At 43.9% G+C, this 17456-nt stretch overlaps 3 protein-coding genes and 1 long non-coding RNA gene across 15 annotated transcripts in view; 2 read left to right on the top strand and 2 right to left on the bottom strand.

The window, feature by feature from the left end:
* SIRT5 (sirtuin 5) overlaps positions 1 to 4286 on the top strand; it is a 117798-nt gene extending 113512 nt beyond the window's left edge. For all 11 annotated transcript variants that reach the window (XM_082730221.1, XM_082730216.1, XM_082730214.1 and 8 more), the window contains one exon: positions 3778 to 4286. In XM_082730221.1, the coding sequence (XP_082586347.1) occupies positions 3778 to 3853 (76 nt within the window). In that variant the 3' untranslated portion in view covers positions 3854 to 4286. The remainder of the gene's footprint in view (positions 1 to 3777) is intronic.
* LOC309864577 lies at positions 4088 to 4861 on the bottom strand. Its single transcript, XR_014311617.1, has 2 exons — positions 4743 to 4861; positions 4088 to 4708 (listed from the first exon to the last, which is right to left on the bottom strand). It is a non-coding gene; the product is annotated as an uncharacterized lncRNA (long non-coding RNA).
* NOL7 (nucleolar protein 7) lies at positions 4750 to 11861 on the top strand. The gene is made up of 8 exons (XM_082730236.1): positions 4750 to 7722; positions 7805 to 7865; positions 8489 to 8547; positions 10405 to 10436; positions 10674 to 10761; positions 11109 to 11230; positions 11309 to 11386; positions 11666 to 11861. Exons 1-8 carry the CDS (start codon positions 7457 to 7459, stop codon positions 11740 to 11742), a joined length of 783 nt encoding a protein of 260 aa, XP_082586362.1. The 5' UTR covers positions 4750 to 7456; the 3' UTR covers positions 11743 to 11861.
* Positions 11862 to 12482: 621 nt separating this feature from the next.
* Positions 12483 to 17456, bottom strand: part of RANBP9 (RAN binding protein 9) — an 87980-nt gene continuing 83006 nt past the window's right edge. For both annotated transcript variants that reach the window (XM_082730195.1, XM_082730194.1), the window contains one exon: positions 12483 to 13474. Coding sequence is in view for 1 of the 2 variants with exons in the window: in XM_082730194.1 (XP_082586320.1) it covers positions 13344 to 13474 (131 nt within the window). In the remaining variant the exon portion in view is untranslated. The remainder of the gene's footprint in view (positions 13475 to 17456) is intronic.

Raw genomic sequence — 17456 nt, forward strand, 5'->3', positions numbered from 1 at the left:
CTCCTGGTTGGTCTGTGTATCAGAAAGTCATGTAAAGTCAGAATAATTTTAAAAGGACACATAGATGCCTCAACAAAATATACTTAAAGATACTCCAAAATATTTATTTTTTAAAAAGTTCATTTGTAGCAAAATTCCATTCATTTATTTTGTTTTGCTTTGATAGAGCTGAAGGCCTTTTCTGTGATTCCGCAGGTCACCTGTCGTGCATCGATGATGCTTCTAATCCTCCCCGTGTTCCCCAGATGCCCCTGAAGAGAAAGATCACCCCAGCCCTTATTTTGTAAAACAAAGCAGGCAGCCAAAAAAAAAAAAAAAAAAAAAAAAAAAAAAAATCCAATCCCAAGGCACTAGTCTAGACTTCCTGAATCAGAATGTCCAGGGGGTGAGGACTGTTTGTATGTTCTACAAGTGGCCCAGGTGACTCTCATCATCTGGGATTCTGGGAGGACACTGGATTATGACCTCTGGTTTGGATACTTTTCTACTTTTTGTTTCTTCTTTAAAGTGAAACAGGAGCTTATGAAAAGAAGTTTGTGAAGCAGCCTTTCCCGTAGTCTTTCCCAGCTACGTTAGTTTATTTTTTAGTATTTTTTAAAGATCTTATTTATTTATTTGTCAGAGAGAGAGAGTGAACACAAGTAGGGGTAGGGGAAGAGGGAGAAGCAGACCTCGCTGAGCAGGGAGCCCAGTGCGGGGCTTGATCCCAGGACCCTGAGTGAGATCCCGACCTGAGCCGAAGGCAGATGCTGCATTGACTGAGCCGCCCAGGCACTCTGTATACAAATCCTTTTTAATAGCCTTCTCTGTTTTCCTCCTTGAACTTGCATTTCCATTCTGCTTTCACCCCAGAAATTCATATTCATGTAATACATTTTTATGCTTAAAATCTTTTGACTGCCCTGTTATGTTTCTGCAGCAAAATATGGTATGAATCATTTGTTTTCAGTTTCCTGAAAGCTGAAGAAATGTTTTATTAAAAAATTCCTCTGGGGGCGCCTGGGTGGCTCAGTGGATTAAGCCACTGCCTTCGGCTTGGGTCATGATCTCAGTGTCCTGGGATCGAGCCCCGCATCGGGCTCTCTGCTCAGCAGGGAGCCTGCTTCCCCCTCTGTCTCTGCCTGCCTCTCTGCCTACTTGTGATCTCTCTCTCTCTGTCAAATAAAATAAATAAAATCTTTAAAAAAAAAAAAATTCCTCCGGATTGAATGATCGCTAACAGTAATTTGTGGTATAGCTGTTGAAAACAGCAAACAAATAAATAATACATTTTGGTTAATAATTCCATAAAAATGAAATCTTAATGGAAATGCATCTCTTCATAAATGCATAGGACATGAATTTTTCGGGTTAGCCCCCATGCCCCTGCCTGAGTGTTGGAAGAAGACCGAGTTCACAGTGTTCTACCCCAGTGTACCTGCAAGTACCAGCAACTAACCTGTAGTCAGATCGGGTTTACTGGCTTTCTGCAAATGAGAGAGGAATGGGGCTCATGTCCGCACATGAAGGAAAAGGTGCAGTTGTTATAGGATTTGGAGGGGGAGGGTGGCGTTTAAGTGAAATTTAAGTGAAGCTGTTTTGGGTAGACTGAGCAGCCGGCAGCGCTGTGCCGGAGTCAAGTGCAGTCAGGCTGGAAGTGTGGAAACAGCGTCCTGTTTCCCTGGAGACCGCGAATTGAAGGTAGACGGATAACACTGCGCAGACGCCGCTATGCGAAGCTTGGTTCCGGGGTTAGAAAGCAAGGTTGTTGCTCGGTGGCAGTGACTTGGGTCCTCAAGCACATTTATCCTTTACTGTTGTAATTTTTTAAAAATATTTTATTTATTTGAGAGAGAGAGAGAGAGAGAGCAAGAGAGAGCATGAGAGAGGGGAGGGTCAGAGGGAGATGCAGACTCCCTGCGGGGCAGGGAGCCGGATGCGGCACTCCATCCGGGGACTCCAGGAGCATGACCTGAGCCTAAGGCAATTGCTTAACCAACTGAGCCACCCAGATTCCCTACCTCTGTAATTTCTAACAGCAGTTCTGGATAGCTTAGGATTTTAGAGTACAGAATTCGTCCGTGAGTGAAAAAGCGGTAGTCCCTCAAAGAAGGGAGTTGTTTTCATACTTTGTGCAATCGTCCTGGGCGAAAAAAAAATCTTGTTCCTATTTGCAGTTGGCTTCATCTGTGTCTCTTATTCTACCTAGTATGGGGGAGGACAGGTCAGATTTTTCCTGGCCAAGCTAAGTTTTACCTTTCCAATGTCAATTGTAATTCTTAGCTTTTACTTTTTATAGATGTAGGTCCTGAGAATGTGAGCCACATAACTCCCCGGGAATGAAAGGAATTTTGTTATGGCATTGCCACTCAGATTTTGGACCTCTTCCAGAGTTATATGCGAAAATACATGCTGGAATTTTGTATCACATTTAGCCAACTTTTCATTGACAGTCCCATCACAACAGACCCTCTTTCAAAAGGTTTTATCGACAGCAAGAATGGACTGGCCCTTCCTTGCCTTGTCACTCAATCTCGGGAAAGCATTTGCTGCCCGAGATCTACACCAGCATTTCAAACATCCCTCTATCTGGCCCCGCCCATGTTTTCACACTCTGTGATAAGGCAACAGGGTAAGATTCCGGGGTTGGAGGGGAACCAGCTTGCTCTTGCAAAGTAGGAGAAGGATGGATGTGGGAGGGAACACTCAAAAGTCACTTTCTCAGGAAGGAGAACATGTGCAAGTTGAGGCTTTGGAAATTCCCGGGAAGTTCTCTGTGACTGGCTGTAATTTTGAGGAAGTCCTCAAGGGGCTGTAACAGCAGCTGGGGAGCTTTCTGGTGGCAGGAGGCGGCTCAGGCATTCATGATCTGGGTTGTGTCAAGAATAAACAATATGGGGCACCTGGGTGGTTTGGTTTGTTGAGCGTCTGCCTTTGGCTGAGGCCATGATCCCGGAGTCATGGGATCGAGTCCCGCATTGGGCTCCCAACTCCATAGGGAGTCTGCTTCTCCCTCTGACCTTCTCCCCTCTCATCTCTCTCTCTCACTCTCTCTCAAATGCATAAATAAGATCTTTAAAAAAAGAATAAACAATATGAATATTGAATTACCTTGAGCATAAGCTTTTTCATTTTTAACAGTGCTCTACTGGTTTTCCTCTGAATACATTAGAAAATCCTGCTTTTCCAGGATTCTCTAAATCCTGCATTCAGAGTTTTTTTTTTTCCCTTCCTGTTGTGTTTTTCCTTGAAGGAAGCAGAAATTGAATTTTCTTATTTCTCTATCCTCTTTGCTCTTTTTGCTTGTTTCTACTTTCTGACTAAAAGGCAGTTGTCGTAAGGTCCAACGGATGGCTTGAGTGTGCTGTTTGCTCAGCTACGATGTTCATGGTCTGTGTGGTGCCTGTGGGTATTCTCCTTGTGTCCGTAGTGCATCAGAATCCTGTTTTTCTTCGTATATAGACTTCGTAAAACTTAGCGCTTCAGTTACGAGGTTGGCCATACCATTCCAAAATGTACTTTGCAGCGAATGTCTCCCCTATCCCTTAAATAAAATTCTTGTTTTAGCGTCTAAATTCCAGGCAGTTGCTTTCCCAAATTCCCTTGATCACTGGGACCAACCAGGAAGGAAATGTCTACATCTAGAGTTATCCAAAACTAGATGAAAAAAGGGAGAACGAAGGTCATAATACCGTATTTGTGAGAACTGGGATTTTGCTTTGGATGTAACTCAGAAACATGTGACTTGCTGAAGTGGTCCATTGATTTTTCTAACTCTGCTTATCTGTCCTGTTGCAGGTTCCATTTCCAGGGGCCATGTGGTACTACTCTTCCCGAAGCCCTTGCTCCTCATGAAACTGAAAATGCTTCTTAGTTGCCCTGCGGAAAGAAGAAATCATAGTACCTAGTACTAAGTACCTGGCCACAGACAAGAGGAGAACCAATTGTGGGACGGTGAGCTAAATAATGGAAGATCTCAGAATACCCTCCAATTCCCTGGCTGGGATCCCAGGGCCTGGTGATGGGGGCCTAGAAGCAACAATAGCGAACACTCTTAGAATTCAGCAAACCGTCAAGTTAATACGTCTTGTTTTGGTGGGCTTAAACATAAGATATCTCATGGGTGTTTGGTTGGTTCTGGAAAGGGAAAATTTTTTGTAATTAGATTATCTTTAAAAAAAAAAGTAATTATCCTGCTTGAATTGTTGCCATCTAGACACAGAGAGAAGAAGAGGGTTAAAAACCTTGGTATTTCTGATTTTGGCCAAGTTTTGGCAGAAAATAAAATTACTCTCTATAGTAGGTCATTTATTGTATAAAGATCTTACCCCAAGAGATGTCTTTGTTGGGAGCTTTTCCTTTTCAGCGTTTACTGTGTTTAGCTGCCTTACCTCACAGTGTGTGGGATAGCTCACCACATGAACTCATGCAAGGAAGGAAGAGAAAAGTAGCATCAAGATAGAAAATCAGGATGAGAAAAATAAACGATGCAAATATATGGACTCCCAGGATAAACACAGCTGCCTAAAATTCAGTACTGGCCTCCTTAGCAGCCAAGGAGGAAAGGGAGAGTTGACGGTTGACTGTTTCTTAATATCATAAACACAGAAGCATTACAGTCCCTGTGGAGGCCCACCAAGCTTTCCCAGGCAGTGAATCCTGAAGGTTTTGGGGTTTGTTTTTCCCCCATGGACTTTAAAAAATTGTGCTCATATTACAATCTTATTACCTGGAGTCAGGTAATAAGATTACAATCTTATTACCTGGAGTCAGGTAATAAGATTACAGCTCTCTGCTCAAGCCTTACCACCTAGGGCCCTTGGAATGCCTGCTGTGTGCTCTAACAGGAGTGGCCCTTATGCATGTAGGGAGGTCCTACATGCATAGGTCCCTTGGATCAGGTCGGCTCCCTGGGTGGGTTACACCCCTGGGCCACATTGTCTCAGCCCCTTACAACAAAATTACATTTAATGCTACACCCTTGGCTTTTGTAGAAACAGGCAAGACAGGGTCACATAAAACATTTTTTTTAAATATATTTTTCAAAATTTATTTGACAGAGATCACAAGTAGGCAGGGAGGCAGGCAGAGAGAAAGGGGGAAGCAGGCTCCCCGTCAAGCAGAGACTCTGATGTGGGGCTTGATCCCAGGACCCTGAGATCATGACCCGTTATGCCGCAGAGGCTTAACCCACTGAGCCACCCAGGTGCCCCCATATAAAAGTTTTTCCTGTACAAGTCATAACTTTTAATAAATCCCAGAGGTTCTTTCCATGGGCAAGGAGGGATGTTCAAAACTTAAAAGGTGTAGGACTCCTGAGGGCCCAATTTACACTTCACATGAGTGGGTCAAAGGATGTACACAGAGGGGGTCTCATATAATGCAGTTTTTCTACCTGAAATACCATCATTCATTGTTAATAGGTTTGTTGTTGGGCTTCTCAAAGTTAAATTCATACATTTTCCTACTGTTAGGAATGATGAAATTTGGCACATTATCTCAGTGAGTCTGATTTTATTTTTACTCTGTAATTTCCATCTGACCATGGTCCTGATATTTCATAACTGTTTTTTGCGACTCCTGTCCACTCATCCTGGGCCTTTGGTACCAGCAGTAGTTTTTGTTTTGGTTTTGTGTTTTGCCATTTTTGTTCATGTTTTGATTTTGTTAGGGAAGATGAAAAATTTGAAAATACAAAAATGTATATGACATTTAATTCAATGTCTACCTTATGATAGACATTAGAAATAAAATGATCAGTAAGATACGGACCTTACCCTCAAGGAGGTCACAGAATGGTTGGGACAATTGCCTCGTGAATTATTTTACAGAGTAGTAACCACAGTAAAGAAATTCAGAGGAGAATGCAATTAGAGATGAGTGGAGTAGAGATGGAGTCGATGTTAAGGTGTTTGAAAGCCTTTAAGAGGAAGTCAGCCCGGGTGGCAGTTTTGGAAGTACAAATAGTTCCACATGGAGGAGTATCGGTAGAGGAAACAGCATCTACCAATGCCTAGCAAGTGTGCAACAGCTTGGTTTGCTCAGACAGTGATGAGTCATTTCGTGTTGTATAATGAGTGGGAGAAGATAAACCCAGAGATCAGAGATCTGGGGAGTGGAGGGATAGAAACTGTGCTAGGGCTGCTTTCACAAAGCAGTGGTGAAGTCATTTTTTCACCAGATTTAGGGTTTGCGCTGGACCAGCCACTGTTCAAAGTCCTGGGGTTAGAGCAGGGCACCAGGCCGGGACCCTGTTCTCGCAGAGTGTACATCCTAATGCCAGAGTCAGACGATAAGCTGTTAGGGGAGTGGTGTCGGTGATGGACAGAGGCGTGGACACTCCAGGGGCAGATGGTCGGGGAAGCCTGGGAAATAGTGGCTGAGGTTGCCAAGCACAGGTTTGGTGCTGACCATTGACTTAAGCCTGCATCTGTCAACTTGTTCCTGTCATTGCTGGGACTGAAAGGCATCACGTCCTGTTGCTATAGCACAATTCTGCCCTTGGAAGGAGATGCCACTTCTTTGGGGGTCAGGGAGTGAACGGAACCAAATCCACAAATCCTGATCACTTGGATCCAATGTGAAAGTTAATAAAGGGAAATCTTACTAAAATGGAGTTGGGAGGTTTGGCAGGGGCAGGTCTCACGCTCTACCACTTGTCCTTAATTGCAAATCCAACAGGAAGAGACGGTGGACCTGGGTAGGTGAATAGGCTTCATTACCTCCGCGGAAGACTTTCCACTGGCCCCAGCAACAGCCAGCCAATGAGAAGCCACTGTATTTCGAATCCCCAGCGGACTCCAATGGACTTTTTGTTTACGGCAGCCTCTCCTGACTCCCCCCTCTCCTCTATAAAAGAGCACGCAGCCCTTAGTTTGGGGGACTTGCTGATGGTTTTGCCGACAGCTTGCTTGCCCGGCAACTCTGCTGTTCCGGAATACATTCATTTTTTTGCTGCTGGTAAAGCAACTGGCAGTTTTGTTTTTTAAAGTTAACAGGACCACGTGGATCCCGGTGTTAGGCGGAGTCACCGGGGCTTGTGGTCACACGTTCCTGGGCTCCGGGACGCCAAAGCCCGTGGCAGCCGCACTGGGGGAGGGGGGCCCAGGCAGCCCTGCTGTCAGCTTCCCCGCAGAGGTCTCACGATGGCGCTCCCCTCCTAGAAACAAGCCTCATTCCATCCTGCTCTCACTGCGGAAGTTCTAGTCGCCCATTTGAAGTGGAGAGAAATCCAGGGGGCGTCCCGGGAGGAGAAATCTCCCGGAGGAATGAAGACAACAACATCCCAACTGCTGGACTGGCCGTCCCGTAGGCCACGCCCTTCCCGGCTCTGCGCACGCGCATCCGCCGTCCGCGGCCGCCTCCCCAACCGCACCTGCAGGGGGCGACGCAAGTCTCGTCGCTTGCACTTTGCGTCACATTGCGCTTGCGCCTTGCTTCCGGGTCAGAAGCCGGACGGTCGGACGCTGCGCGGGCTATGGTACAGCTCCGGCCGCGCGCGTCCCGCATCCCGGCCTCGGCGATGGTAGACGAGGGCCAGCCCCCCTCCGAAGAGGAGGAGGAGGCGGAGCACGGCCTGTTGCTCGGGCAGCCCAGCAGCGGCGCGGCCGCGGAGCCGCTGGAGGAAGAAGACGAGGAAGGGGACGACGAGTTGGACGACGAGGCCCCGGAGGAGCTGACCTTCGCCAGCGCCCAGGCGGAAGCACGAGAAGAGGAGCGGCGGGTTCGGGAGTCGGTGCGCAGGTTCGGGGCCCGCCGCCGGCCGGGGGACCCGCCCCTTCCCGTCCGGCGCATGCTGCCCCGCACTAACTTTTCACTCTTTCAGGGATAAAACGCTCCTGAAGGAGAAGAGGAAGCGCCGCGAGGAGCTGTTCATTGAACAGAAGGTGAGCGGGTAGGGAGGCACGCGGCCGGGGTTGAGTGCCCGTGTGCGGCGCCGCAGCTGGGGGGCCTGCGGGTGGGGAAGGTCGCTGACGCGCCTCCTTAGAACGGCGGAAACGAAGGCGCGGGAGCTCTTTGCTGTCCGACTGAGAACGGGAATGGGGAGGTCGTGAATTCGAGGGTCGGAGGGTTCCTCCCCGCTGGGCCAGTACAGCCTCGTCATTTAGTGTCGCGGAGGTAGTTTCTCCGAAATTGGGTCGCTGTGAGAATTAGGAGGTGCTTTGTAAACCGAGGGGTATGGTTGCTTTGCTCTCTGACGTCTGGCAGACGGGCCGCACCTGACGGACTCGAGGTGGACGGGACTTAACTGCGCTCCGTGTAGAGCTACGGGGTGGCATACGGTGGGCCGCCTAGCCAGGCTTCACCCGGTCTTCCAGAGAATGTGGAACGGGTGCTGAGCTCGTGCGCGCAGCCGTCCCACCGCTCCGAGATCGTGGGTCAGGGCCAGCCCGGTTCGTTCGTTCTGTCGCGGTGTAAACTGTCCTTAAAATCAGAAACTTCGGAAGCAAGTGGGGGCGTACTGTCATGCACCTCCCTGCTGATCAGTTTTTTAATGTTTTTATCTAAGAAAAGAAAACTCCTTCCAGATAACATTCTAGAGAAGTTAACCACAGCTGGACCGACCAAGTAAGTGATGGATCTTGTTACAGACACCTGTGAGTTACGGATTGGTACGTTTATTTGAATCCAAGTAATAGAAGTAATAAAAGGCTACATAGCAGATACTTGAATCTGGTGGGAAAGGTGGAGGATATTAACTCCAATGTTCAGTCTTTGTTCATTCTTTGTCAGTTTTCATTTCTTTGTTCATTCCTGTAGCTAACTTTGGCTTCTGAGTTACTGATTCCAGGGTGTTGAGTCAGTAAATGCTTGTGCTCCTGTCCTTGTACTAGGGGCAGGAGAGATGGTGGTGAATAAAGTAATGTCTCGGGACTTAGCATTTAGTGGAGTAGGAGACCCTGTCCACAGGCTCTCGAACGTGCTGTCCGGTACTTGCCTTTGTTGCTATGGCTTCATTCATTTCATTTAGCAGCTCTGCCCTCTTTTGAGTGGTTAAAGGCAAATGCTATCTTCCTCTTTCTCATCTGTCCCATGAAATCATGTTAATAAACTTAGACTTCTGAGTATTGGGTAATTTTTTATGCCCCCCTTTGTTTCTCCTAAATGCTTTTATTTAATAAAGGTTTTTTAATGTCTTTTCTTTTTTTTTTAAGATTTTATTTATTTGACAGACAGAGATCACAAGTAGGCAGAGAAGCAGCCAGAGAGAGAGGACAAGCAGGTTCCCTACTGAGCAGAGAGCCCGATGCGGGGCTCGATCCCAGGACCCTGGGATCATGACCTGAGCCGAAGGCAGAGGCTTTAACCCACTGCACCTCCCAGGCGCCCCTCTTTTTTTTTTTTTTAAAGACTTTATTTGACAAACAGGGCAAGAGGGGGAACACAAGCAGGGGGAGTGGAAGAGGGAGAAACAGGCTTCCTGCCGAGCAGGGAGCCTGATGGGCTTATCAGTCCCAGGATCCTGAGATCATGACCTGAGCTGAAGGCAGATGCTTAACAACTGAGCCACCCAAGTGCCCTTTTAATAAAGATTTTTGTCAGAGAAAGAGCATAAGCAGGGAGCGGCATGCAGAGGAGAAGCAGGCTCCCTACTGAGCTAGGTGCCTGATGTGGGATTCAGTCCTAGAACCTGGGATCATGACCTGAACCAAAGGCAGACACTTAACTCAGTCACGCAGGGTCCCTCCTAACTGCCTTAATTTCAGAAGTTTGGTCCCGTATTTTTTATCTAGGCCACTGGTTCTTAAATTTTTAGCAGAAGAACTTTTCCAGAGTTATTCAGATCCTGAATATGTAATACATTCAGATGCATTTGGTGGCATGTTCCCCTTCCCTCTTTAGAAACCAGGCTCAAGTGTCCCCTCTTCCTTCTCCTACTTCCCTGACCCCATCACTTCCTCCTCTGTGTAGCCCTTCTACTGTGCAAGTGCTTCTACATGGGAATCTCCCTGTTGTATTTTGTCAGCTTACATTGAAGTCTCTCCAACCAGTACTCCTTGAGGCTAGTCCTTGTCTCCATCCCTGTTTGTGCCTGAACTGCTGATTTAATCCTTTGTGATTTCTCCAAATAAAAGGATGCCGTCCTGCCACCTTTCACTCCGTAGTTTGAGTACTGTTACATAACTCACTTTTTTCTTAAGTCCTTAACTGCTAACTACAGCAGTCTGCTTCTGTCGAAGTTTGCTAATACGCTTTCACAACTTGGATTCTAAGATCGTCCCTCCGAGTATCTGCTGGTTTGGGAATTGGTAGCAGTGCAGCAGGAGGGACTTCCGCTTTCCAAAAATGATCCTGAGTAAAAACTGAGGTGGGTGGTAATGAAAGGGGGATCTCTTATTTGTAAAGCCAGACGGAACTGTGTAGTAAGTGAAGTCGTCTTTGCTATCTGCCTTACCAATCTGTGTTTTCATTATTCTTCCTTAGCATAAAGAAACCATCAGGAAAGCTGAAAGAAGGTATGAACTGTTCTGACTTAAATAACTTCTCATATAAGTGTCAAGTGCATCTGTAGATATCTGCAGCCAAATGTTCGTGGCCCTGAGAGTGTGTAGCTTGGACCTGTTCTGTTTCTTACTAATAAGAATTGCGCTGAAATTGGTAGGAGTGGATGTTTACAGTGAACTCCAGTAAAGGTTTCTGCTTTGCTTTTACCTAATTACTAACTTGAAATAAAACTCAATTTGTTTTTTTAGCTAATTTGCAGAAGAAAAAGGAAGAATATGAAAAAGGCAGTGATTCTAAGAACGCTAAAGAGAAAGTACAAAAAGTACAGTCTGTTGGGTAAGAGTCGTCTTTCTTTTCACCTTGAATGTAAAGGTGACCAGAGAGAGTTAAAGTATTGGCTTATGTGGAGAAATATTTTAATTAGTGGTTTCAGATGAGATCCTCTTTGGGAAAACCAATTCTGTTATTGACATAAGAATATCAGCCTACTAAGACATAATTGTTAGTCCACTTCTAGTAAAATAAAATAGTTCTGTGATTTCGTCGTCTTCATCATCTGTGCATATACAAGAGTAGGATTTTGGTTTTTTCACTTTTTGAAATAACTTAAAAACGTTCAATTTTCAAAGTAAACACGTAGTTTTCAGACTTGCTCATTTTGACCTTTTGTTGTTGGTCACCAGCCAGAATAAAAGCTACGTGGCTCTAAGGCTCAAAGATCAAGATCTAAGAGACGCGCGGCAGCAAGCGGCGAAGGCCTTCATACAGAATTCTCTGTATGGTCCGGGAACCAACAGAACTACTAGTAAGTTCTTCACAGACTGTTTCTCTCACTTTTTATTGCAAATTAAACAAAGAAATGAGAAATAATTATCTTTTCTAGTAAATAAGTTCCTGTCTCTTGAAAATAAGAGGTTACCAGTGAAAAAGGCTGCAGCTCAGTTTCTGAATAATGCTTGGGGTAAGATCCAGTTTTCTTCTTGGTTTTTTATATATTGAAAAATGTTCTTTTTTAAGGAGACAGTAAACAAGCACAAAACATCAGTGTTTTCCTTACAATGGCTTCTGTATTAGTATGTTAAAGTTGCTTTCTTTGGAAAAATAGATCAGCATGTACATACATCTATACAATCTGATTTAGTAAGCATAATTTTTAGTATTCATAGAATCTTAAACTTTGGAATTATTTCTTGGGAATTTTATATCTAATATCCTTACTGCACAAAATTTTCTGTTTTAGGAACCCAGAAAAAACAAAATGCAAAGAGGTTTAAAAGACGGTGGATGGTCAGGAAGATGAAAACTTCTAAGAAGTAAAGCTAACTGAAGAACGAGAACTTGTATGTACTTGTATGTGTAGTATTTGGTTATGTGGTTTAGAGAATTAGTTTTTCTGACAAACTAATAAATCATTTATAAATCGTTTTGAAAGGTCATTGCAAAAATCCTAGATCTTTGGGGGAGGCCCCTCCAGCACATTTCATCCTTCTGGAGCCTTGTTTTTGAGGATTACACTGGAAGGAAAAGCAACTTCAAAGGAATTGTTTTCCTTTTTATGAGTGTTTATGCATTTAACTGAAAAAGTGGGTCTTCCCCGCAGTGCTGGGTGCACAGCAGGAGTGGCGGGGGTAGAGGAGACATGGACAGCTGGGGGTTCCCAGCTGCAGCTCTCAGATGTCTTCGCCTTGCAGGGGTTTTGGTGAGAATTTGTTTCACAGAATACAGAAAAGGAAAGAAGTCACTAAGAGAGTGCAGTATCTAAGTACAATTATTCAAACGTCTGTTCATACAAAATTAATAGTCAGCCAAGGGATACGGTTATCTTGGTTACTTTACGGACAAGCCACGTGCGCCACACTAGTTCTTACAGAAACAGATTTCCTGTTGTCTGCAGCATCCCAGTATCAGGTTTGACTAATCCAGAGGCTGATGCTCTGAAGGCAGTCTTAGGTTGTAGAACTCAGATTTATAGTATAAACCATTCATTTTAATTGCTCTAATTTCCTATTAATCAGAATATGCAGGTACCTGATATATAGACTCAACTGACACTCTAGTATCTGTAATAGTAAATTTTTAATGGCTGGTTAATTATATCACTACATTTTTATTGCAATATAGTACTCATTTAAGCACTTAAAAATGGAAGGTGTACAAAGATTAAATTAAGACACGGTAAATTGACTAAATATTTGGTTTTTATATAAATAAAGGTCATAACCACACTGTTGACATGTAATACTGTTATAATACAACAGTTAAACTGTGAGTCTACAACAGAAGTCGTCTGTAGTTAAACAGGAAACAAAGTTGAAAAAGACCATGTTAAAACAAAACTACTGGGACTAACAGGTCGGGATTGTAAGTAGCAACAAACATATTCACTCAGCTCCTGAGTATTTCAAGTTTTACAGTACACATTAAAAATGATTTCTTCCATCAACACTATAAATTCAAACTGTCGGATGTTTATGCATTTTGCAAGTTACACTGATTGAATGCTTATATGGGAGCGGGGGTCGGAGCATCTCCCGATTTGAAGTTTACATCACCCACATGCTAACACAAACACAACTTGTTCCGTTTTCCTTCCCCGCTCTCCCCCAAACAAAGGCGGCAGGATTTTTTGGTTTCTTTTAGATAATTGTTTTAAAGGATTTGTGATGATCAATTTGAATGTCTGAAATTCAGTAATATTTAACTCTTAGACAACTAAGAGGTTAAAGATGGAAAATAATTTCTCCTAACACCAAGTTAGAAAATCATTTGCATCATGCTGTAAACTAGGAAGCAATGTAAAGCGACAAAAACCTGTCCCCAGTACATAATTAAAAAAATCTAAATTTCAAATCAGCAGAGCTGGTCTACTTCCATGTTGACTATATGCCACAGTACGCGTGCGCTCCTGAAACGCACGGCTAATGCAGGCAGTCTTCCACTGCGGCAAACGCACAGGATCCGATTCCTGATCGAGCCATCAGTCCTAGACACTGTGTGGCCTGTCCCATGGCTAGGGCAAGTGGAGGTTGCTTTGGCAGATTGTGGGTTTCTGAGGAAAAATGATTAAAAATGGAAATAGCAGTTAGCAAGACCTTTTCTAAAAACTCTGTTGGGAAGATACTGCATTACTCTAAAAATTAGCAACGTCTACACGGCTCTTAGTGACCTGACTAGCGAGGGTAACTTACTAAGCCAATGCGGACTATCTTGGATACGCTGCTCTGACTAGGCAGTACGGGTAGTAGGTATTCATCTGTTAAGAGAAATGCTTGCAGAATTAGACTTTTAAACCTTTAGGTACTTAAAAACTTTCATATTAATTACGATTGGAAAGATGTAATTTCTTTCCTGATACTTACAGTGAGGAGTAGGGAAGATTTAGTATTTCTCTTCAGCTTCACTAAAGTCAGCCGACTTACCAAAAAAAGACACCAGGTTTTCAGTAGAAGTTTCAGTGCTGGATTCTTCCCCTTCTGGGGAGAGGACCCAACTGAGGCTAAGTGTCTCCAAGGCACAGTGTTAACAGGCGAGTGTTAACTTGGGTTTCTAGGGGGCCTGATGGTGACAGTGGCCAAAGGAAAACCACCCTCTGATCCTGGAGTTAAATTGACAGATAACTGCCAATAAATTAGTTTTCAGGGTCATGCATACCCCAAAATGGTCACCTACAGTACAGATGTAGTTAAGTACCAAAATCTGTTCTTTACCAGAGATTAAAAAAAAAAAAATACTGGGGAAAGTGGCAGACCTGCTAGAAGCTGGTGATCTTGGTGGAAATGTCCACAATTTAAGTTTATACAGATTCCCAATTAATAAAATTATTAATCAGTCGTTTGTAGGCATAGTTGATAACCAAGGGCAAAAACCATGATACTGGCTGGTAAGGCTCCCTATGACTGAATTCAGCTCTGGATTCCAAGTCTGCAGTGTGGTGGGAGAAAGAAAAGATTCAGAAGGAACGGAGCTGAAAAGGGGGAGAAAAATTCAGGATTTAAAAGAGAAAACAGGATCAAGAATGTAAGAATCAAAATATGGCAGAAAAGGCACACAAACTGGGGAGAAAGTATGGTGTGAAAAGTGGTCTGTGGGTTAGGATTAGTAAGGTCCTGGCTATTATTTGGCAACACTATTTAGCTAAACTTGGATGATGATAAACATTTTTTGCCAAGTCTAATCCAAGCAGGACCGACTTTTACAGTTCTGTGAATTGAGAACAGTTTTTTATATAAAATCAGTGTAACAGAATAAAAACTGAAAAGGAAACATTTTCTCCAAACTTTCTCTTGTATAGGGAAGTAACGTTGCTCAAAGGTAAGCATCTGGAGGTACTCTAGTTCTACTTTGGTGAGGGGCAGGGGCATGTGGTTAATAAGCATTTTTTTTTTAAAGGTTTTTATTTATTTAGTTGACAGAGATCACAGGTAGACAGAGAGGCAGGCAAAGAGAGAGGAGGAAGCAGGCTCCCTGCTGAGCAGAGAGCCCGATGCGGGGCTCGATCCCAGGACCCTGGGATCATAACCTGGGCTGAAGGCAGAGGCTTTAACCCACTGAGCCACCCAGGTGCCCTGGTTAATAAGCATTTTTAAGGGGCTTTTTTTTTGGGATATAGAACTTACTGGAATTACATGCAATTAATCTAACAACTTTAAGCACTAGAGATGAAACTACATAAATGAGCGTATTTATAAATCTGTACACTGACCTATAGCAATCTGCTAATCTTGTCATTCTGTAGGAATTCTATCAATATAAATTTAAGTACAATTTATAGCTAAACCCATACTACATAATATGTAGCACAGTATATAAAAATACGTATTATCTTGCAGAGTGGTCCTAAATTTAATATTGAATAACTGAATTCCCTTAAAGAACCCAAGATACAAAAAAAACCTCCTGCGAAAAACTGGTTACTCCAATAACTCTTCTAGAAGATGTGGCATATATATACAATGGACTATTACTCGGCTGCAAAAAAAAAAAGAAAAAAAACCAATGAAATCTTGCCATTTGCAACGCTGTGGTCTGGAGCTAGAGCGGACTATGCTTCGGGAAGTCAGTCAAGGACAAGTACCATACGATTTCACTCACATGTGGAGTTTAAGAAACAAAGCATGAACACAGGGGAAGGGGGGAAGAAAGAGAAGCGAACCCTAAGACCCGTAAAGACGGAACAAACAGGGTTGATGGAGGCGGAGGTGGGTGGGCGGTGGGCTAGCGGGGGGATGGGCATTAAAGGGAGCACTTGTGATGTTGGATGTTGTATGTAAGCGACGAATCACTGACTTCTACTCCTGAAACCAGCGGCACACTGTATGTCAACTAACTTGAACGGAAATAAAAATCTGGAGGAAAAAATAAAAATAAAAACAAAAGGAAATTCTTTCCAAGTCTGAGTTTACCTATAAATGTAGCTGAAATTAAGCCTTCATGATTACTTACCATGTAGTAATTTCAAAAAGACAATTACAGTAAACCATAATCTGCCCTATAATCCCACGATTGCTATTAAATTCTATTTCTACCAACAGAGCTAAATGAATTTCATGTAACCAAAAAACACAACACATTAATCAAAGAAAATTCACAGTATTTATTATATACAAGTTCTAAATGTAAGGAAACAGCACAAAAGATGACTTACTTTTTTTTAGTAACTGTTCTTACTCCAAGCACCCCACTATGATACCTTAACATGCAGCAAATTAACAGTTGACCCTGAGAAGCAGGGGTGTGAGCTGCACAGGTGCATGGCCATGTGGCGTTTCTCTGGGTCCAGCAGTTTCCCCTTACGGTTTTCTCCCCGTCTCTTCTCTAGTTTAACTGCAAGAACCCAGTACCGGAGGCACGTAACATATAAGATCCGTGCTAACCAAGCGCTCCTGTTCCTGGTAAGGCTTCCAGGAAGTTAGGTTTTGGGGGAGCAGGCTCTCAGTAGTTAGGTTTTGGGGGAGTCAAAAGTTACATGCAAATTTTTGACTGTGCAGCAGGGTTGGTACTCCAACCCCCCCATTCTTCAAGGGTCAACTGTAATTAACTTCTGTAAGAGCAAATAATGGAGTAAGGCTCAACTATGACTACTTGCTTCCTTTACATTGTGGCCAAGAGCCCTGTCCTTCTACATATCTCCCTGTCTAAAATGTTCTCAAAGCTACTCTTTGCGGCACTGCTCTCCTGCACCTAAAAAACAGTCTGAAACATGTTTAAGCCTCCACACCTGACAGGGCCAAGCTGTAAAAAAACACTTCTAGATGGAGTCTCATTTTAGCAGAGGAACTAGATTCTAAAGTCAAGTGAAAAATCACTCTTACAAATTACATTTGAAAAGAAGTATCCAGACATTAGGGAGGATATGTGCTTTGGTGAGTGCTGTGAAGTGTGTAAATCTGGCGATTCACAGACCTGTACCCCTGGGGATAAAAATGTGTTCATAAAAAATAAAAATTTAAAAAAAAAAAAAAAAAACAAGTATCCAGAAATTAGAAGATAGTTTCACCTAAACAACCCTGTAGAATTTGTATGTAAACGCACAGGATGTTGCCGAGTTCGCACACCTAGTGCAACTATTCAGTACACAAACGCCGTCACGATCCTCAGCAGCGAGCGGCCCACAGCAACGGCAACTCGTGGCCTGTCACTCAGGCTCACCTCAGCCAAGCCTCGCTCCTGACGCTGCTGCTCTTCCCTGCCCACCCTTTGTGCTCCGTAAGGGCACCTAGCGAATACGCTCAACTTTAGTGCAAACATCGTGCTACGCCAGGGGCTTCTGCTGCCCAATGTGCCCCCGGCAGCCTCAGTCCAAAATGCTTTTGCAACCTGCACACAAAAACTTCCCGACTTCCCCAGGTGTACCCCAAAGTACTGTTTAGTCCATCTGAATGCACTTCATCTGGAATTCAGACAGCGGAGGGGAAGGTTTCTGTATTCCAAAATAATTCTCTTAAAAATGTAGAAAGCACTTCCCCTCAAGACTACCGAAACAGAAATCCCAGCGCAAATACCACCTCCAATATTCAGAGAGTCTCGTTGAA

The sequence above is a fragment of the Mustela nivalis genome, assembly GCF_964662115.1.
Source record: "Mustela nivalis genome assembly, chromosome: 5".
In the NCBI taxonomy this organism is placed as follows: domain Eukaryota; kingdom Metazoa; phylum Chordata; class Mammalia; order Carnivora; family Mustelidae; genus Mustela; species Mustela nivalis.

Excerpts from the sequence above, each read along its gene's own strand:
- NOL7 (XM_082730236.1), top strand. The coding sequence starts at position 7,457 with ATGGTACAGCTCCGGCCGCGCGCGTCCCGCATCCCGGCCTCGGCGATG. Across the intron at positions 10,437-10,673 it reads ATCAGGAAAGCTGAAAGAAG|CTAATTTGCAGAAGAAAAAG; the intron begins GTATGAACTGTT and ends TTGTTTTTTTAG. Across the intron at positions 11,387-11,665 it reads GTTTCTGAATAATGCTTGGG|GAACCCAGAAAAAACAAAAT; the intron begins GTAAGATCCAGT and ends TTTCTGTTTTAG.